Source organism: Cibotium barometz, chromosome 3, assembly GCF_041138505.1.
Source record: "Cibotium barometz isolate CiBa-2024 chromosome 3, ASM4113850v1, whole genome shotgun sequence".
Classification (NCBI taxonomy): Eukaryota; Viridiplantae; Streptophyta; class Polypodiopsida; order Cyatheales; family Cibotiaceae; genus Cibotium; species Cibotium barometz.
This window is the reverse complement of record NC_141048.1, coordinates 11,587,428-11,609,977: the sequence shown is the minus strand read 5'-3', so window position 1 is coordinate 11,609,977 and position 22,550 is coordinate 11,587,428. Positions and strand designations below refer to the sequence as shown.

General features: G+C 43.0%; 1 protein-coding gene across 1 annotated transcript; it reads left to right on the top strand.

Moving 5' to 3' along the window:
- The first annotated feature begins 7,392 nt into the window (after nucleotides 1-7,392).
- On the top strand, nucleotides 7,393-10,964 carry LOC147639713 (cytokinin hydroxylase-like). The gene is made up of 5 exons (XM_086773082.1): nucleotides 7,393-7,931; nucleotides 8,266-8,495; nucleotides 9,448-9,692; nucleotides 9,799-10,180; nucleotides 10,303-10,964. The coding sequence occupies exons 1-5, from the start codon at nucleotides 7,637-7,639 to the stop codon at nucleotides 10,729-10,731; spliced, it is 1,581 nt and encodes a 526-aa protein (XP_086629208.1). The 5' UTR covers nucleotides 7,393-7,636; the 3' UTR covers nucleotides 10,732-10,964.
- Nucleotides 10,965-22,550: the final 11,586 nt, after the last annotated feature.

Below are 22,550 nucleotides of genomic sequence, written 5' to 3'. Positions count from 1 at the left end.
TCTTCCATGAACCCTATAGAGTGACAGACTACCCTCAAAAGAAACATCTGTCAATGCAACCACAATGTCATGGTGGCTGTGGAATGGACCATTACTATAAGGATTTCCCTTTGCAATCAGTTTCTCATTCCACAGTTGAAGACATGCCATCCCTCACAACGTGTTGAGTGTTCAACATGGGAAGATATCCACTATCCCATTGAATGTCGTGACACGGTTGTTGCAAGCCAAGCTAAAGAAGGCCACATCCCAAAAGAAACAATGCTCTAAGCACATTGGCCACCGCATGGGCTCAACAAAGACCACATCATCCTCCTTCGTGCAATGATCGTGCCGAACTACCCCTCCCCCATGTAGCCCACCAAAAACTCACTAAATGGGAAAAATGGTTAGCCACATATCCTAATGCCATCCTTGAGAAGCAACGTCTTCAAGAGGCCCAAGCACTAGTAGAGAAATAACAGTCTCAACTTGAACCGCCACCCATTTTCTTAACCTTTGACCCCATACTGGAGTGCACGTCGTCCCCCATTGAACCTGAACTTCCACATCGGGTCAGGCGGCATAGGAGCCCCCACAATTTCTTCTAGGCTAAGGAAGATCCGTTCGCCACCCAACATGATGTTGACAAATGACGATTTTTCCCCTTATGTGCCTCTTCATCCTCCTATGCCTATTCCACAAAACCAACCCAAATCCCACGTTCACATCAAACAACTCGATGCAAACACTGACATAGAGCCCGATAGAGACTCACGAGGTCTGCACACCAAATTTGCTGAGGTATTTTATCCTCCTACTGCTGCAACCACCTCTCGACCTCCACACCTGTCAAATAAGGATCAAATTGAACTTCCATATACTATTGTTGGTCCACCCTATGATCAAGGCCCGCCCCTCAAGAAGCCCCTACTCATCATCAACAAAACCTGGTCGGCCTCTCTGCCTTCCTCCTAAATCCACATGCCCATTGGAAAAGGTATTCCAAATTTATGGAATGACCTTTGGGATTGGATGGAACAAAAACTATAGGCTTATGCGGAGGAGGAAGCTCCAGATTCCTTGGATGAATCTGAGCCCCATCATTCAGACTTACTCCATCACCGCCGCCCACAACACAAAGGTGCACCAATGATTCATGTCAATGCACTGGGATAATACTTTGAAGGTAATGACACAAACCCAGCATTGCCCATTTCCTATAACGAACATGTGGTCAAAGGTATCCTGGATGGAGGTGATGGTGTAAGCATCCTCACACAAACATGTTGGGAAAAATGGGGCCAACCATGCCTTGATCCCACCAAGTTGGTGATCAAGCTTGCATACGGGAACTCTGCAAAACCCATGGGCATAGTGCACGACCTCAAGGTCAAAGTCTATGACATGAAATTCCACCTCACATTTGTGGTCATGGACTTTCGTAATGCCGTCTATGATGCCATCTTGGGCCGACCCTTTATGAGACAATCCCGTTGGCTTGTAAGTTTCCATAGGTGAAACAAAAGAAGCAGACATCCTTGGAGGAAGTTGGGTCTAGAACACTACAAGTACAATCAACTTTGCTGACAACACAGCTACCCTCCAGCTTCCCCAGGGCAAAGTAACAATGATCCTCTGGGCGGGGAGTGCTTTGACTCTGATCCTCTATCCCCACCAACTACTTTCACAAAGGGTATTCTCACACCCTCCCCAACAACTGGTAAGTCTTCCACTGCCCCTGAACTACCACCAGAATTCAACCCACTCCCGGTCTACACTAGTGCAAGCCCACAAATATCCTATGGTCCACACTAATCTCATATTCTTGGAGGCATGGAAAGCTCTTGGAAAACCCACACTAACAAAAGAAAACACTTATATTCAAATTTCACATGAAATACGTTTAATGAGTGTTGGGTCTTTCATTCCTAAAATTTCTATTGGAAATAACTAGTTGGAGTGCAGATTTCACGTCATAGATGCAGGTGCACTCCAAGGCCAGATTATCATTGGAAAAGAGTGAGTTGATGTCACTCACTGCCAAATCAATTGGCTTGAAGAAACGGCCACCATGGAAATCAATGACCAGAAGGCCACTGTCCTCTTGTGTCCCCAAGAGGAAATCATCCACAAACCCTCACCCTTGATTGCCCTTCCACCTCATGCCCCGTCCTCATCAACCGAAAGTCTCCCTTGTTCCCCCACCCCATGCCTCACCAAAGCCGGTCAATCAGCCACTGTCAACACCATCCACCAATGACAATCAAGCCTCATCTCATTGACATTGCCTCTCAACTCTACATCCTCGACCACCCACACTGCAAGCACCCCGACCTCATATCTTTATCCTCATGACAATCAATGGTGGGTGCCAAAGAATATTCTTGCCGCGCTCAAGGATTCTATGATGGATGCACAGAATTATGGATCCCCAGATGGCCATCTCTAAAACCCAAGAACAAAACACTAACTAAGACAACAACCACCAACCCTAAGACAAAGCTTCAACGTTGGCTAGTCCCCGACCACCAACCCTAAGACAACAACCACCAACCCTAAGACAAAGCTTCAACGTTGGCTAGTCCCCGACCACCTGTTACAAGTACAAGGATACTATGAAGGCAACACTCGCCTCTGGCTACCCAAGCATGCTGCTTGTGCTCATCCACCACAACTCCCCAAGAAGCCATGACAAAAGGTCCCACAACCACAAGTTCGGCAACCCCAAACATAGCGAAGCAAACAACGCTGGGTGCCTACCAATGTGCTCTAGGCATAAGGCTTCCATGAAGGCAACACACACTTGACACAATCAAAAGCCTCTTCTTCGCGTCGACAACCACCTCATAGTTTAAAGCCTTGTCGGACAAAAAATCCGGAAGCCTCGCTAACCATGGACCTTCATCACTCGGCAGTGTTGGGCTCCCAAAAGTCTTTTAGAAGCTCAAGGCTTCCATGATGGCAATTCCATCATTTGGCTTCCAAGGCATACCCCTCAGTAGTTTGCCCAAACCGCACCCACCACCTATCCAATCGACAAAGATGGTTTAGCGACGATCAATGGGTAGGCAAGTCCTCTCCTCAACAACAAAATCCTCCAATCTTGCCCACACCCCACCCATGGGCACTCCAAAGCTGAATTCACCCAACCCTTTCAACCCACGGAGCCTCCTCCCCCACGAAGATCCACCCCTCCCCTCGACTTCGTCACCATACCAAGGGGAAGTGCTACAAATGGTTGAGCTTATCCAACCACTCAAAGATACCCTCAAAGATAAGCTCACAAATCTAGCCAAATGGGCTACTCATTACAAAACCCTCTTTAGGGGTGCTGACCAATAAAAAACATGTCAAAAAAAATAAATAAATAAATAAAATGAAGAGATTCTCTAGGTGATTAGGACCACGGGCACACCTTTTGCCCTCACCCATGCACAACACCTGCAAATCTCACTGGGCTCTATCCTATGCACACACACCACATAAAGCTTCATCAGACAGCCATCCAGGTACATCTCTGGGGATGGGGGGACCATGGTGGGCGCAAGCGTAGCCCATGATACGACCCATCGCCTGGATCTTCTTAATCACCCCTACTGCACCCGAATAATTGTGCTTCATGTCTAATCAATCCTACCCAAAACTTATTCGGCACAACATCTATGAATCCTCGACATCGACTACCACTCCTATCAACACAGGATCCTAGCTCCATGAGCTACCATGACAGAAGAAGACAAAGCATAAAAAGAAAAAGAGAGAATACCGTAACTTGATGACTCAACATCCACGGGAGCCACGATACCCATTACGGTGTCTTGACACAGATGCTAGAGCTTCATGAACATCGCCATCAATCTACGCATCTCGGAGTACAAGTAGTCTCCATGTGTGTTGCCTCTTTGTCCCTCCCCTCTTTGTCCCTCCGGGGAAGTCCCCCCTTTCCATTTGCTTACTAACCCCATTTTTTTACTAACTCCAATTTAATCATACCACCTACCACTGGGATATTGGTCATTAGGTATTCCATGCTAGTCTACTCATTCAAGTACTCTAACTCCTCTAATGCGATGTCCTGCTACAAAGGTGATAAAAAAAAGAAAAATACCCAAAAAAATAAAATAAAGAGTACTACTGGGCACATACAAAAAAGAAAACTCTAAGAGCCCGTACGACTAGCTGGATACTTAATCACCAGTACTCCACTAACTTCTTTCCATCATACTAACTCCCCCATCCCCTCTCATTTTCGAAAGAGACAGGAGAACCAACCAAGTGCGACCTTCCCCGCGTGCCGCACCAACCTCTCACTGATCACTCACGAGGACACGATCGACTTCAAGAAGGGGAGTATGTTAACCACATATTGGTTAACACGTTCTTATGACAACTATGTCCACACACTTATGTAATGGGTGCCCGTGCTATATTGTAAATCTCGTCATTTGATAAGGGAAACACCCTAAAGACGCTCCCAAGTATTGAGCTTTGAAGGACAGACATGAGGTCCTTGGTCAATTGGCCAATCCATAGAGAAAAGCATTGTAACTATGTTTTGGGCGCCCCAGGTCACTTACTCCCAGGCAGCCTAGTGGGAAAAAGGCTTGGAATTATAAAAGCCAATTTCTCTTGTTTGTAACTCATTCTCCCATTTGTGCAACAGAAGTGGAGTGTTCTCTCTCTCCCTCTCTCTTGTGCAATTCTAATCTATCATGTGTGGTGTGCTTAGGGTTAGGGTTTAAGAGTGATTAGTGCTAATCACTTATTCCCTCTTGCTTCCTCTCTCTCTCTCTCTCTCTCTCTCTCTCTCTCTCTCTCTCTCTCTCTCTCTCTTTCTCTCTCTCTCAGGCTAACCAACGCGATCCTCTTCCACCACGGAGATCCCACACGATCTTCATGAGAGAGCTTGCATCACCCATTGGATTAGAGCAACCACCTCGGTGACAACGAGTGCGGGAGGACGACAGTGTGATGAGAGGCTACGGTGGAGCTCTCGAGCCATGCTTGAGCTCGGTGGATAGGCAACTTCCCACAACACAGTTAGGGTAGGGTCTCCTTAACACCATGGGAACTCCTTGCTAAGAACTCCTTAACACCATGGGAGGATTATGCATGCTTCATCAGAGACCGTGCTATTCTTGCACCATGAAATCAATATGTCGATGAGATTAATGAAATAACCTTGGCTGCATTACTTGGTCTTGAAAGAGAATACCTCAGTGCAGATTTGGTTGTTTCTTCTGAGAGTGACATAATATTGTATACAGTTGAGTACTTGAATAGTTTGAGTTCGGGTGGTGGTTACCCTTCTCACCGTTTGCTTTTAGACGAATGCTCCTATCATGCTCCTCCGTAATTTGGATCCTCGGCGGGGACTTTGTAACAGTACCAGACTGATATGTAAGCAATTTCACTCAAAGAAAATAAAAGCAGAAATAATTACAGGCACAAACATTAGAGACATGATCTTCATTCCAAGGATAACATTCATTCCATCAATGCTTCAATTGCCTTTTGATATGAGAAGGAGACAATTTCCTGGAGGCTAGCTTTTAGTATGTCAATAAATAAGTCCCAAAGTCAAACATTGAGTGTGTTGGGACTTTATTTGGCCACACAAGTATTCACGCATGGATAGTTGTATGTTGCGATGTCAAGTGTTAGATCATCAGATGTGCAGTGAAAGTGTGTTTAAAAGATATCATGGACCATGAAAGCAATAATGAAGGTACAAATAAAGTCTACACAACTAATGTTGTCTATAAAGAGGTACTACAAATGGCATCTAGAAGAATGTAAATGTAATGTATGCCCATAAGGCAGCCTACAAATGCTAGAGACTACATTCGTAACTATCGTTGTATCAATCAAGCAAACATTCGGAAGGAGAATGTTCGCAAAGATGTGGCATGTGCAATCTATGTTATCTTTCAATAAGTGTGCATGCTTTCAAGTTGATTGATGTTTCTTTTAGATTGACATTTTTTCTTTAGTGATACGAAGACATGAAGATAAATAGGAGTTGAATGGTAAAATTCCTGCAATTTATCTCCCACAAACACTGGCATTTCCATTGCTGGTAATATTGAATTAATATATATAAATATACTTACATTGTCTGGAATAAATGGTTGACATTGAGGTAAAGCCACCATGCAAATCCAGAAGTATAGAGTGCCCCATCTATTGTTGAAGGGGTGGTTCAAAATTTTGAGATGGCTGTAGGGGCATAGTGAGTTCTTCTTTGTTTTTATAACATTTGAATAAGAAAACGTTTGCTTTTGACTTGCTTTCCTTTATTGTGGCATTATTAATTTTTCTTGCTTAGTTCAAAATACTTAACGTCCTCCATAGAGAGAGAGAGAGAGAGAGAGAGAGAGAGAGAGAGAGAGAGCTCATAATAATGCGTAAATGATTAGTGAAGGTATTGTTGTATTTTATATGATAGCTAATATTGCATAGGATGGATGTGGCAAGGAGATCATTTTCATTTATTTATGGTGATGGACAAGATATTGAAGGTATTGGTCCTGACGTTTGCTATAACATAGTCATCATTATTTACTATAATCTATTTAATTTTCATGGCTCAATTGTAGACCCTCCGTCTTGGGAAGGATAAGCTACAACATCTCTAATTATCGAACTATTAGAGTGTACAAGTGTATTACGGTATAAAAATATGCTTTTTGGGGGATTTTTTACGTTTTAATGCATGTAAAAGATGATATTATAAATTTATAATCTAAGATTGTAAAAAGATTGCGGATGAGCTTCATGTACATGTAATGTTTATAGGCTATGAAAAGCCTAGCAAGGTGCATAGGCACTGGACAATACATAATTTTCCGATTTGGCTGTTACAAGCCTGTTCAAATGCCATTTGTCTCAAATGTTGATCCACCGAATGAGTTTTGTAAGGTTCTATCTTTCAGTTTTTTTTCTTTAAAATTATATCTTGCCAAAGCCAATGTTATTGTCTTATATATATTTTTTGGACAGATGGCGGCGAGGAGCATAGGCTTCCAAATAGAGATAATCCAGTCACTCGAAGATTGTTTTAATGGTTTGCGTACATGTGTTTGGTTGTCGCCACTACCCTGGGTTGGAATGCTAGATACATATGTATGCTAATTTTGGTGTCTGTTCAAAGAAAACCAAGTGTTTTGGGAGCTTTGATGCTTGTTGCCCGCAGCCTCAACTTATTCTTGTGGGATTGAAAAAAATATACAATATATACCGTATTTTTTCATAAAGTATGGTTATTTTCAATTTTCTTGCATCATAAGTGAGGAAGTGTGTGTGTTTCCCAAAGTGTGTAGCACCTTTAGGGAAGGCCTCACCAAGGTGTGAAAAGACGGCTTTGGCTTGTCTTTCACATGTTGACACCAACTTCGATGGGAAAGCATATGGAGGCCTCGTAATAAGTGTGTCCAAGTTTGTCCCATCCGATTTTTATTTAGTTTAGTTTTTAACGGACCAGCTTGGATAGTAACGCAGGAGGCAATAAATCATCAAGAAAAAAATAAAATTACATATATATATATATATATATATATATATATATATATATGCTAGGTTTTATGAATATAAATACAGTTTTATGCTAGGCTTTAAGCACATCGAGATTGCTATGTAGTAATTGATATCTGAGATGATGCTGCTTGATGGGTTCTCACTTCTCAGTCTGTTTCTTTGCATGTGTGGCTTGCTGGGAAGCTTGATAATCTTTGATGTGGTGAAGCAGCTATGGTGGCATCCACACAGAGTTTCCATGGCACTCAAGGGGCAAGGTGTTCATGGACCCCCTCATGCTGGCATCATCAGTGGCCACCTTCCCCACATCTTTGCCATGCGAGCTCATGCCATGGCACATGACATGCCCTCCATCACGCATTCCATAGCATCTCGAATCTTCCCACATGTCTCTGCATGGACCAAGCTCTATGGTATGTATGAACCAGCCATGTTAGTACCTTCCAATCCATATTAATGGTTTGAAGTATTTGTTCATTTAATCACTTGCCATTATCACTTTAATTTGATCCTATTAAACGGTATGCAAGCTCTTAATCCACATGACAATCTGCTTCTTAATTTACAATACATGCAATTAATCCCTAGAAAGGTATACAAGCTTCTAACCCACATGGTAATCTGCTTCTTAATTTACAACACATGTAGTTAATCCCTAGAAAGTTTGATCTTGTAGCTATGATTTTTATTTCATGTTTTTGAAGGGCAAAAGAGAAAAATGAAAAACACATTGACATCTAAATGCAGGAAAAACCTTCACATTTATGTGGGGGCCGGAAGTGAGGCTCGCAGTGACAGACCTGGATATCTTGAAGGACGTTCTGTCACCCAAAAATGGGAGCCAGTGGGGGAAATCACCAGTTATGATAAGCCCTTTGCTAGATGTTGTTGGCAAAGGATTGATATGGTCAGAAGGGGACACATGGATCCAGAGAAGGCGGATCTTCGCACCAGCGTTTCATATGGAGAATTTGAAGGTTGCCAATTAGTTTATCCTCATGATGCAACAATTAAACAGTTTAGTATTATTTCATTGGGGCACTTCAATTCCCACAAAATTATAACACTAATTGCCTCCCTTGGCCAAAAATATTATGTAACAATGACTTCTGTTTAATAAAAACATCACTCCCCAATATTCTCTTTCTTTCCATGATTTTACCCAACACACTCTTTATTCCACCCTTTGTTGGAGTGCAAGGGAGGGGTGAGTCATGACTCCAACTCACATCCATGTGGGGTAACCTAGAGCTCTACAAATATTTTCTTTGAGACACACATGACAAAATGTTCACACATCACTATACATCTAGGAATGCACATATGACATATACATAAACCTAGTTCAAAAACATGTTTTACCATTACAAATCCCACATTGTTTAAAGGCCTTTGATGCCGCCAATGGGTGTGTTGCCTAGTGGCTGAGACCGGAGACAACGAAGCCAACGACAAAAGCGTTTCTCTGTTCGAGTCTCAGAAGAACGAGCGTGCTCGTTTCTGACCCTGGCTCGAAAAACAAAAAACCTAGTGGTGTGTGTTTATAATCGAGAAGCCCATAGCCTCTCCAGTGGCATCCAAGCCTTTTTGCGACCATAGTTGTACCACCTTTCGGACGGCAGACCAAGCCGCCTTTCGGTGGGCACTCAAGTTGCTACTACAGAAGGATCTGCCCAAGGAAAAACCAAAAAAGGCCTTTGATGCCTCTCATATCCTTTTGCGAGCAACCGGACAACAATGCCTTTGTGGGTATCACTATGACATTTAGCTTATTATGTAAACAACGCATAGCCAACTTTCTGGTGATGTACTTGTCCATGCACAAGTCCAAGGTTCAAACCTTTTGGCATTTACATATAATAATATAATTAATCAAAAAGAAGAAGAAGAAGAACACTGCCAATTTTGATCCATCTCTTTTTGGTTCAGGGTTTAACAGGACTCATGCAACAGTGTGCTGACTCATTGGTGGATAGTTGGTTAAGTAGGATTCATGAAGAAAACAGCAGAGAGATTGAAGTGCATCAGGAGTTCATCCACTACTCAGCAGATGTAATTGCAACAACCGAGTTTGGAAGCAGTTTTAAAGGCACCATGGAAATTCTTCAGCATCTGAAGCAAATTGAGAATCTTTTGCAGAAGGGCATGCCTTACATGTGGATCCCTGGCCACAGGTATAGTATGAGACTAATCATAAACTCTCCAAATTCTATCCACACTATCATGCCACAAACCATGTGGTCCATTCATTAATGCCCCATAAATTGTTTTGGATTGAAGATATATTCCAACAGGCGAGAGGCGGGAGATATGGAGGATACAAAAGGAGGTGAAGGGGTTGCTTGAGGAGCTGGTAAATGCAAGGAAAATGAAGATTGAGCAAGGGTTACAGGGTGACTGTCCAGGGCCTTATGGCCGCGACATGTTGGGACTGATGCTAGCCAAAAACAAGGAGTGCCCGAGCAGATACACTGTGGATTGGATCATGGATGAGATCAAAACCTTCTTCATTGCTGCACATGAGACAACTGCCTTGTTGCTCACATGGACCATGATGCTGCTGGCCATGAACCCATCCTGGCAGGAAAGACTCAGGGAAGAGGTGATTGATGTGTGCAGATGCGGAACGCCGAGCTTGGAAGATCTTGGCAAGCTAAAAATGGTGACCTTTTTTATATAGGCTGCTGCAGCCATCATGCTCACTCAATATATCAAATGTGTCAAATGCTAAACAGCATGAATCTTCAGCAGCATTACTGACATATATATGGTTGATCTGTGCAGATGACAATGGTGTTGAATGAGTCTCTTAGGCTATACTCACCAGTTGCCGTTGTGGCAAGAAAATCTCTCAAAGGCATGCAGCTTGGGCACTTATTTGTGCCCAAGAACTGTGGGTTCTTCATTCCGTTACCTTACATCCATCATGACAAGGAGCTATGGGGGCAGGATTCCGATGAGTTCAGGCCAGAGAGGTTTGCATTGGGAGGGGCAGGCGCATGCAAGCATCCCATGGGCTTTGTGCCCTTCTCATTTGGTGGGCGGAACTGCATTGGCCAAGCATTTGCCATGATGGAGGCCAAGATTGCATTTGTGTCAATTCTGAGGCAGTTCAGGTTTAAGCTCTCACCGCAGTATCGCCATGCACCTGTCACGGGCGTAACTCTCTACCCAAAACATGGCGTTCAAGTCATCCTAGAAAGTCTCACATAGATTTTATCATTTAAAAGCCAGCTTGCTTACCTCTATCAATGTTAAGACGCCATCTTGCTTGCCTATCCATGGTAAGACACCATCAATCAACTTATCGTGTATTTTGCTAGCCATTATTATTATTATTATTAAGGTTAGATAGCACATAAGGCCTGTTGTTATCCACATCTCAAGTGCTGCTACATATAAAATTGTCTTTCTATCAAAATGAAGTGAGAATTGTCTTAACCACAAACATCATAGTGCACGTGAATGACATATGGTGGACAAATTTCAAACATTGCAAGTTTTTTTCCCCTCTCCTATAGAAAAAGAATTGTCTAACTAAAACTCTTAAAATTGAAAAATCCAGTAATATCTACTTCACAGAATGCATATATCCCCGCCCCCCCGCTCTCCCAACCGCCTTGTGGACTTTTAGATGTGTGACATTTGTTTCACTACTAGATGTATTGGTCTTTATTAATTACATATTGGTTAACACATTCCTACAACACCTATGTTCGCACACTTATGTAATGGGTCTCGATGCTATATTGTAAATCCTATCATTTGATGAGGGGACCACCCTAAAGACGCTCCCAAGTATTGAGCATCGAAGGACAGACAAGAGGACATTGGTCAGCTGGCCAATCCATAGAGAAAAGTCTTGTAACTATGTTTTGGGCACCTCGGGTCACTTACTCCCGGGCGGCCTAGTGGGAAAAGAGGCTTTGAACTATAAAAGCCAATTTCTCTTGTTTGTAACGGATTCTCCCATTTATGCAATAGAAGTGGAGTGTGCTCTCTCTCCCTCTCTCTTGTAACTCTAATCTAGCATGTGTGGTGTGCTTAGGGTTAGGGTGTGGGAGTGATTAGTGCTAATCACTTATTCTCTCTCTCTCTCTCTCTCTCTCTCTCTCTCTCTCTCTCTCTTTGTGTGTGTCTTGAGTGATTAGGGCTACCAACGCGATCCTCTTGCACAGAGATCCCACACGATTTTCGCGAGAGAGCTTACATCACCTGTTGGATTAGAGCAACCGCCTCAGTGTGACAACAAGTGCGGGAGGACGGCGGTGATGAGCGGCTACGGTGGAACTCTTGAGCCATGCTCGAGCTCGACGGATAGGAAACTTTTCACGACACATTAGGGTGGGGTTTCCTTAACATCTTTGGTGCTGCTACTACCGGCGGCGGGGAGTGCCATCCGTTACTTGTCTATGCCATCTTTGATTCGAATCTGATGGAGCCTCCATAGCCCGGTGTCAGCAGGTAGGCTCTTTGGCATGCGGTTTTTTGATTTTTTGTTGTGTTTTGATGTTTTTTTTGGAGATTCATGTATAGCTTTGTGTCTAGAGTAGGATTATCACTTGTTTGAGTGAAAAAACTTGAGATTTGGGTGATTAGAGAATCAAAAGGATTTTTACTTAAACTTATATCGTTTTTCTTAATTTTTAGCTTAATATTTTTCTTTTGCTTAATCCCTTAGCATAGGTAGGTTATTATTAGATAGAACACTAATATAAAAAAAGCTTAAAAAACCATAAACTATCTCTTAATTTTTAATAATTATCACTAATCTACTAGTTAGTGTGATTAGTAGACTTAAAGAAAGAAAAAAACCAAAAAATTGAGTTTAATTACTTGTAATTAGGCTAATTAGAGTGGCATTAGTGTACTAAACACTTGACTTAAAAATATATTTAGTCCACTCCAATTAGGTCTTAATTAGCAAGAATTAGCACTAATTTGATCTCTTTTGTCGATTTTTTTTTGAGTGGATTAATTGGAGATTTAATTAGTAAAATTATTTAGGGATAATAACATCTTTGGATTAGCTTAAACGTTACTAATCTACCTATTAAATTTTCATGCTTAAACTCTTCACCAATTAGGAGTAATTTGAGGGTAAAGAAGAGAGTTAAGGAGTTATTAATAGTGAAATTAAGGAGATTAATCTTTAGTTAAGTTTGCGTGTCTCTAAATTAGTAAAAATCCACTAATTTAGAGATAGCCTCTAGCTTTAGCCCTTTCCTACCTACCTTGCATTAATGAGGGAGTCTTAGTTGTCTCCCACTCACTTCCCTCCAATTTGAAATTCAAATCTCAAATTCAAATTTCAAAAGGTACCATGACTATTCCATTCTAAAGCGTTGTGGGCGTTCCATTCCAAGTGCTATGGTAGTTCCATTCCCAAGTGTTGTGGCCGTTTGGATGTTCCATTCTAAAGTTTCTGACGGCCATTCCATTTTAAAGTTACTGCCCGCGGGGGCCGTTCCATTCCAAGTGTTGTGGCCGTTCCATTCTAAAGTTGCCCACCACCACGACTGTTCCATTCTAAGTGCTATGGCCGTACCATTTCAAAGTGCCATGGCTATTCCATTCCAATTGCCCTGACCGTTCCATTTATAAGAATATGACACAGCAAAAAAAGATAGCAAGAAGACAAAGCACAATAGACAATGCAATAGATACACAATGGAGAGAATTTAAAATTCTGATTATACCAAAGAGGTACAAGTGTTGGTGCTGTCCACCCGTGCGCTCTCAAGTAGAGCTTAGATGGTGATCTAGACAGACTCTGGATGGAGTATGTATGAGGTGTAGAAGGGGGTGGATACTCACAAGTATTGGATGCCTTAGCTCATGGCAATCATGTCCATATATAGTACTGTAAGTGGTATGGTAGACGCATATACAACTAGGGCAGTTACATTGCATAAACACGCTCACTGCTCGCGCATCAAGAATGCAGCCCACTGACCATCGACCATCGCCCAATAATGATGGACCTAGTATCCGAAGAAAATATTCTAAGGAATATTCCTTATACCGTGGCCTAACCATCATCAATGGTCACAATAATGACCCCATCGACATCTAAGCCGGGGTTCCCACTAAAGACATACGCACCATGGCTACTCCTCATAATGGGGGCCTAACAAATGTGCATTATACATCAAAGTGAGATACATGCTGAGAGGCGGGCATTGAGTGTATACTAACACCCCCCCTCAATGTCCACCCGAAGGATGAACTAGGTTTTTTGCCCAACGCCAAGTCGATGAAGATGCTGAGTGAGTTGGTCGTTCCCAAAAGCCTTGGTGAAGATGTCGGTGCAGTTTTGCTCTGTAGAGCAATACTCCAGCTCCACTATCTCATCCTCTATCAACTCCCGCACATAATGATACTGAATCTCAATTCATGTGAGCATGAAACACAGGGTTCTTGGAGATAGCCATGCAACTTTGATTGTCGCACCTCAAGACTGTAGCTTCGCTGATCTGAACTCCTATGTCAACCAAGATTCTCCTCAGCCATACTACCTCACATGCAGTAAAGCAAGCTGCCTTATACTCAGCCTCTATGGAAGAAAGTGCCACTATAGGTTACTTTTTGCTGTTCCAAGAGAAAGCACAGGAACCAAGCGAAAAACAATATCCAGAAACTGATTTCCTAGAATCACAATCTCCTGCCCAATTTGAGTCACAATGACTTATCAGAGTGTCACCCATGCTGTAAGTGATGCCATACTCAAGAGTACCTCTGATGTACCTAAGTACCCTCATCCCTTCCTTCCAATGACTCTCTCGTGGCTTGTTGGAAAACTTTCTCAACACACCAAATATGAAGCTGATATCAGGTCTAGTGTTAGTGAGAAAAATCAAACTCACCACCAACTTCCTGTACTTCTTGATGTCAACAAGTAATGAAGAATCCTCTTCATGTTCACTTCCATTGGCGTAGACACAGGCTCACATTTTGTCATCCCAAATGCTTTGAGAATCTCCCAAGCATACTTTTGCTACGAAATGAAGATTTAACCTGACTCTTGCTAGACCTCAATCCCCAAATAGAAATGCATAAGACCCAAGTCTGTTATCTCAAACTCATGGCTCAGCATATCCATTGTCTTCTAGATCATCTCTTCATTGAAATGTTTAAGTCATTTATATACAAGACAACCAAAAAAATCTTGCCATGACTTTTTAGAACATACAAGTTAGCATCAAAAGCACTTCTTATAAACCTAATCTTTTTGAAAAATTGGTCTATCCTATGGTACCATGCCCTTGGGGCCTGTTTCAGCCCGTACAATGCCTTCTTCAGCCTGCAAACTTTGTTTCCTGATCTGGGCATCTCAAAACCTGGTGGTTGAGCTACATATACCTCCTCCTTGAGATTGCTATTCAGAAATGTTGATTTGACATCCATGTGAAAGACTGGCCACTTTTTGTGAGCAGCCAAGGCAAGTACCGCCCTGATAGTTGTCATACGAGCTGTGGGAGCAAAGGTTTCATCAAAGTCGAAACCCTCTACTTGTGCAAATCCTTGGGCAACCAACCTAGCTTTGTATTTTTCAAGTGAGCCGTCACCCTTATACTTAGCTTTCCAAACCCATTTGGTACCAGTTACCTTTTTGTTTGGTGGTCGGTCAACTAGGTCCCAGGTGTTGTTTTTTATGATGCTGTCATACTCAAACTGTATCGTAGCTTTCCACTTTGGGTTTTCTAAGGCTTCATCAAAGGTGGTTGCCTCCTTAACTGTTCCCATTATCTCAGCCATCAAGGCCATATTGACAATGAGATCAGATGCTCTTCTTTGCTCCTCTATTCTCCTTGATCTACATGGTCCATCTACTGAAGATTCTGCCTTCTCAGGTACTAGATTACGCTCATCAAAGAGCTGTTGTGCCCACTTTGGAAGTGGCTTTTCTTGTGGTGCAGCAGCAGGCTATTGTGATGTGTGAGAGTCTTCATCCTTTGAAAACTCCTCCTCCTTGAGAGGAAATCTGACTGGTGGGTTGGCATGGTGGACTATTTCTCCGGCTGATGATAGAGTGGACGGACCTCTTTCCTTCATTGAGTTAGGTGTTCTCTGCAAATACCACATCTCGACTGGCCACAATCTTCTTTGCCTCTGTATCATAGAGTCGATATGCCTTTGACTCTTGACTATATCCAAGAAAGATACACTTCTTGCTTTTGGCATCTAGCTTGGTCCTGGATGCATCTAGAATATGTACATAACATTCACAGCCAAATGTTCTAAAATGAGAAACTAAAGGTTTCTTACCAGAGTAGGCCCCTTGAGGTGTAACATCCTTGAGTACCTTTGTGTAGCTCTGATTGAGGACATAAATTGCTGTGTTGACTGCTTTAGCCCAAAATGTATTGGGCAAACCCTTTGCCTTCACATGCATCGAGCCATCATGAAAGTTTGATTGTGGCGTTCTACAACACCATTTTGATGAGGTGTGTGAGCAGTGGGTGGTGAGTTGGAGCTTGATGCCATTCTCCTTGCAGTAGCTATCAAATTTCGTTGAAAAGAATTCTCCTCCTCGATCTGTGCAAAACTTATTCACCTTCTTTCTTGTCTCATTTTCCACAAGATTATGCCATTGTTTTGACTTGCCAAAAGCTTCAGTCTTATCCCGATGGAAATAAACCCACATCTTCCTACTGTAATCGTCGACTAACAACATAAAGTAAGAAGATCCCCCTAATGCAATAGCAGACAGAGGATCATTTTTACCTTACCCTAGGGAAAATTGAGGGTATATGTGTTGTCAGCTGGGTTGATTGTACTGGTAGAGTTCTGGACCCAGCTTCCTCTAAGGATGACTGCTTCTTTTATCTCACTTGTGGACCATGTAGAACTTACAAGCCAATGGGTTAGAGACAATTTGGATAGTTTGTGTAAAGGACCCAAGTCTTTGTATGCGTTGTGTCCACCCAACAATTGAACTTTGGCATGGGTAGTTTTAAGAGATGGTTTGTTCAAAGAGACCCATGTTTCCCATGGCAAAAGTTTGTGGCTAGCTATTGGGTGATAGAGCAAGGCAGGTTTCCGTTGCATATTTCTGCCAAAGGGAAAATCTATCCAGACCTATAGGGTGGTTGTTGCAAGTTGTGGAGCTATGCTTACACTCATCAGGGTGTTAAGTGAGGCAATGGCTGTGTAGGATTCATGAATGGTCTGGCCATTTGGGAGCATGAATTGTGTGCCGAGTTTGCAACCTGGAAGGTGTCAAGTGTAGCAAGGAGTTTAAGCCAATCGTGCGGTCGACTTTGTCACTATTGATAGAAGTGACCATGCACTAGGCCAAGGGATATTATAGAATTCTCATCCGCAAGCTTGATCACCAATGTGGTGGGATCAAGGCATGGTTGGCTTCACTTTTCCCAACATGTCAACATGTTTGTGTGAGGATGCTTATGCCAGCACCACCATCCAAGATGCCTTTTGTCCACATGTTCGCTATAGGAAATGGGCAATGTTGTGTTTGTGTCATCACCTTCAAAGTATTGTCCTAGCGCATTGACACGAATTGTTGGTGTACCTTTGGGTTGTGGGTGGTGGTGATGGAGTAAGTCTAGATTATGGGGCTTAAATTCGTCCAAGGAATTTGAGGGAGCTTCCTCCTCCACAGAAGCCTGTAGTTTGCATTCCATCTAATCCCAAAGGTCATTCCATAAATTTGGACTACCTTTTAACAAGGTTCCAATGGGTATTTGGATTTTGGAGGAAAGGAAGGCAGAGAGGCTAGCCAGGTTGTGCTGATGAGTAGGAGCTTTTGGAGGGGTGGGGCCTTGATCATAGGGTGGACCAACAATAGTATATGGAAGTTCAATTTGGTCCTTATTTGACAGGGTGGAGGTCGAGATTTGGTGGCCGTAGGAGGATAAAATATCTCAACAAATTTGGTGTGAGACCTCGTGAGTCACTGTCAGACTCTATGTCACTATTCACATCAATTTGTTTGATGTGAATGTGGGATTTGGGTTGGGCAGTTTGTGGAATAAGCACTGGGGGATTTGGGGGCACATGTGGGGCAAAATCGTTGTTTGTCATCATCATGTTGGCGAATGGATCATCCTTGGCCTTGAACATTCATGAGGGATCTTGCCTTACTTGGTGCGGAAGTTCAGGTTCAATTGGGGATGGCGCGCACTCAGGTACGCGGGGTCACAGGTTACAAAAATGGGTGGTGGTTCAAGTTGAGCCTAATATTGCTCTACCAATTCTTGGGCCTCCTGAATACATTGGTTCTCAAGGATGGCATTGGGATATGTGGCAAATCATTTTTTGCATTTAGTTAGTGTTTGGGGGCCCAGCATGGGGGAGTGCATTTCAGCATGATCATCACTCACACGGAGGCAGATGATGTGGTCTTTCTTGATCCACTATGGATGGTAACCCGATCTTATCCATGGCCAACATGCTTAGAGTGTTATTTCTTTTGGGATGTGGCCTTCTTTATCTTGGCCTGCAACTGCATGACGACATTCAATGGGACAATGGATATCTTCATATGTTGAACACTAACACGTTGAGGGATGGCATGCCTTTGACTGTGGAGTGAGAAACTGATTGCAAAGGGAATCCTTATAGTAATGGTAAATTCCACAGTCATGAAATTGTGGTTACATTGGTAGACGTCTCTTTTGAGGGCATTCCACCACTCTATGGGGTCCAACAGAGAAAACATAGAAGAGGTGGTTTCCCTCTTGCGGGTGCACCTATAGTGTGCACAAGTGGTTTAGGGTCCATATGAGGCACTGGTAAAGGGAGATGAGGTGTTAGGGGTGCCTTGGGTATGGCAAAGTGCATGGGCTCCAGAGTGTTGAAAGATTGGTAGAGGAGGAGGAGACACACACACAGGAGCAAACCCTAATGTATATTGCAAACCCTAACCATAGAGGGAAGCCATGTCCACTCTCACACAAAGCATAATGCACTAATCCATAATCCACACAACTCACAATGAGTTGTGTCCACACTCTACTAACCCTAGCTAATGTCCACACACTATGACCAGCTGGACACGCGGTCATTTATGTCTCACACATGTTCCTACCTAATCTGCCAGCACATAGCATAGCTGGCTCACACTGACATCGAGCTTGAATCTCAACAGCCCCTCTCAAGCTCATGATGTACTGCCGATGAAGATGTAGATGAGCTTGGGATATCAAGACTCTCAACACTCCCCCTCAAGCTCATCCCATGTACTCCCAACATAGTCCGGAAGTACTCAAACTTCTCCCTGCTAAGTGGCTTCGTAAAGATGTCTGCCACCTGCTCATCAGTCTTCACATACTGAAGATCAACTGTACCATCCAGCACCTTCTCTCTGACAAAGTGATAATGGACCTCTATGTGTTTGGTCCTCGCATGAAACACTGGATTCTTTGCCAACTGTATACTGCTCATGTTGTCACAATGAATGACAACTTTCCCATCAAGAGGCTCACATAAATCTGCCAAGAGACTCTTTAACCATATAGCCTCACAAGTAGCAATGGCTGCACCCCTGTACTCAGCCTCTGTACTGGATAAAGCAACTGTAGGTTGCTTTTTGCTACTCCAACTCACCACAGCACTTCCAAGTGTAAAAGCATATCCACTAGTAGACCTCCTGTCATATGCGCTACCTGCCCAATCAGCATCTGTGTAGCCATGTATGTCCAAGCTTTTACCACTCTCATAGAATAAACCATAATGTGCTGTGGTTTTCACATATCTCATGATGCGTCTCACTGCATCCAAATGTGGTTTCCTGGGGCTCTGCATAAACTGGCTCACTAGCCCCACTGCATAACTCAAATCTGGGCGTGTGATAGTCATATATATGAGACTACCAACCATCTTTCTGTACATAGAAGGATCATCCAATTCCTCGCCATAATCAGCCCGCAACTTCACATTTTGCTCCAATGGTGTACTCATAGGCTTACACCCTGTCATGCCATACTTTGCCAACATATCCAATGCATATTGGCGCTGTACTAACCAAGTACCTGCATGATCTTTCACCACTTCAATTCCAAGGAAGTATCTCAACTCACCAAGATCTTTCATGTCAAATTGCCCACTCAAAGCTTTCTTGACATGCATCACATCTGCACTATGATCACCTGTAATAATCAAGTCATCCACATAGATGACTAGTAAAACAATCCCATGCTGTGTCTTCTTCACATACAGTGAAGAATCTGCTGTAGAAGTCTGAAAACCAAGTGAGATAAGATATCTGCTCATCTTATCACTCCAAGCACGAGGTGCTTGCTTTAGACCATACAATGCCTTTTTCAACCTGCATACGTGAGTGGGATATCTAGGGTGTACATACCCTTCTGGCTGTGCCATGTATACTTCCTCTTGTAGATCTCCATTCAGAAATGCATTCTTGACATCCATCTGATGCATTTCCCAGCCATTAGCTGTAGCCATAGCAATGACTGCTCTCACTGTGCCCATCTTAGCCACTGGGCTAAACGTCTCATCATAATCCAATCCTTGGGTCTGTGCATAACCCTTTGCTACCAATCTTGCCTTATGTCTTTCAATAGAACCATCAGATTTGCACTTCACTTTGTAAACCCATTTACATCCAATAACATTCTTATCCTTTGGTAGTGCAACCAAGTCCCATGTATCATTATGGACCAATGCGTCCATCTCCACATCCATTGCTTTTTCCCATACATGCTCTCCAATAGCCTCTGTATAGCATGTAGGTTCCACATGCTTCACCATAGATGTCATGTATGCATAGTGCATAGCAAAATCTCTATATGTCAACCTGTCAACAGGATATCTAACTCTCTGGGATCTCCGCAATGCATGCGGGTCACTCTGTACACCTGTGACTCTAGCATGTGGTGGCACATATCTGTCCTGCCTCGCACCAGCAGGTGTGCGTAAAACAGGTATGCCAAGCTCCTCATCCAAACTCTCAGAACTAGACGACTCATATCCTGTGATTCCAATTCCTTCGACTTTCTTTTTGCCTTTATCCATAGCACTACTCCCAGTGCTTACACTCTCATGCCTTAAACGTCCTGACCATGGACGTACACTGCTACTCTCAGCTTCTGCTGCTGGCCCAGACATAGTAGTAGAACTAGAACTTGCTTGTGATGGCAAGTTCACAGGCACATCTGCTTCCAGTGACTCAATAACACCTTCATCTTTTGCTTTATACCAACTAGCAAGCTCATCAAACACCACATCACGTGAGATGACCACTTGTCTAGTTTGTGGATTATAACACTTGTAGGCCTTTCGATCCTGTGCATATCCAACAAATACACATTTCTCTGCCTTAGGATCCAACTTCCTTCTTCTTTCATCAGGCACATGCACATAAGCTATGCATCCAAAAACTTTAAGATGTCCAATGTCTGGCCTGTAACCTGTGAGCCGCATCTCTGGCGTGGTTCCATGAATGGCTGCTGTAGGTGTTTTGTTCAATATATAAACTGCAGTAGCACATGCTTCTGCCCAATAGTAATCTGGCATGCTCTTTTCATTAAGCATCGCCCTTGCCACTTCACATATAACTCTATTCTTTCTCTCAGCCACACCATTCTGCTGAGGTGTATACCTGCAAGTCAGCTGTCTCCTTATTCCATGCTTCCTTAAGAAATGCTCAAAGGCCTTTGAGGTGTATTCACCACCTCCATCTGTCCTCAGACATTTAATCCAACAGCCATACTGCTTTTCTGCAAAAGCTTTGAAATCCATGAATTTTTCCAATACTTCACTCTTCTCCTTGAGAAAGTATATCCATGTCATCCTGCTAAAGTCATCAATGAATGTAACATAGTATAAACTGCCTTTGATAGATGGGTTTTGTGCAGGACCCCATACATCACTGTGTACTATCTCAAGTGGCCTGTTACTCATATTTCCTTCTCTAGGAAATCTCAACCTTGCCTGCTTCCCAAACTGACAGGCTTCACAAACATGCATATGTCCATCATATTTGAACCTAGGCAAACCATTGACAATGCCTCTTGTTTGCATGTTCTTTAATCTCTGTATATTGACATGGCCAATCCTCTTGTGCCACATATCAATATCCTGTACCACATTCCTGCTCTTTGAGAACATGGCTGATTTTAGCTCAGGAATTCCAGCATCCAGCTTAAACAGTCTTCCTTCTTTCTTGCCTTTAGCAATCACTCTACATCCATGTTTGAAGTCTTCAACGAAGCATCCATGCTCATTGAATCTAACCTGTAATCCCTGTTCTACCATTTGACCAACTGAGGCCAAGCTTTTAGTGATCGAAGGCACATACAGCACATCTGACATAGACTTTGTCTGACCATTATGCATGACCAATGGTACACTTCCAACATGTGTAATGACATGCTGGGTATCATCACCTGTTTCCACATAGCCTTTGACATCCATTGGCTTCATGTGCTCAAACCATTCACCATGGCATGTCATATGATTTGATGCTCCTGAGTCCATATACCATGTACCATCATTCTCAGCATTTGTTGTCATAGAACCCACAACATGCTTCATGGCAAACAAATGATTTGCAGTTCCATCATTGCTACTTGATGCATAGTTACCACCATGTTGTGCATAGTTTCCACCATAATGACCACCACGTTGTGCTCTTCCCCCTCTCAAATCATTCTGTTTGCGAAAGCAATCTCTCGCCATATGACCATATTTGCCACAATAATGGCATTCAACATCTTGCATAGAATTTTGTTGGCCTTGCCAACGTCCTCGTCCACGGGGGTTACCTCTGCCTCGCTGAGGTGCATATCCACGTCCACCTCGAGCACCATATGAAGGCTGAAAATTCTGTTGTGGAGGCCTATCCTGCCATCCACGACCATTACCACCACGTCCACGTGATGCGAATCTCCCCCTGCCTCTAAAGCCTCTCTGCGAGTAGAAAGCCTGATTTCTGCCATCATCATGGCTAGTAGATGCATCCAGAAATGAATCACTGAGCTTGATTTCCTCAACCAATAAGAGTGAAACCAACTCATCGAAGTCGGGTAAACCTGTACTCCTCACTG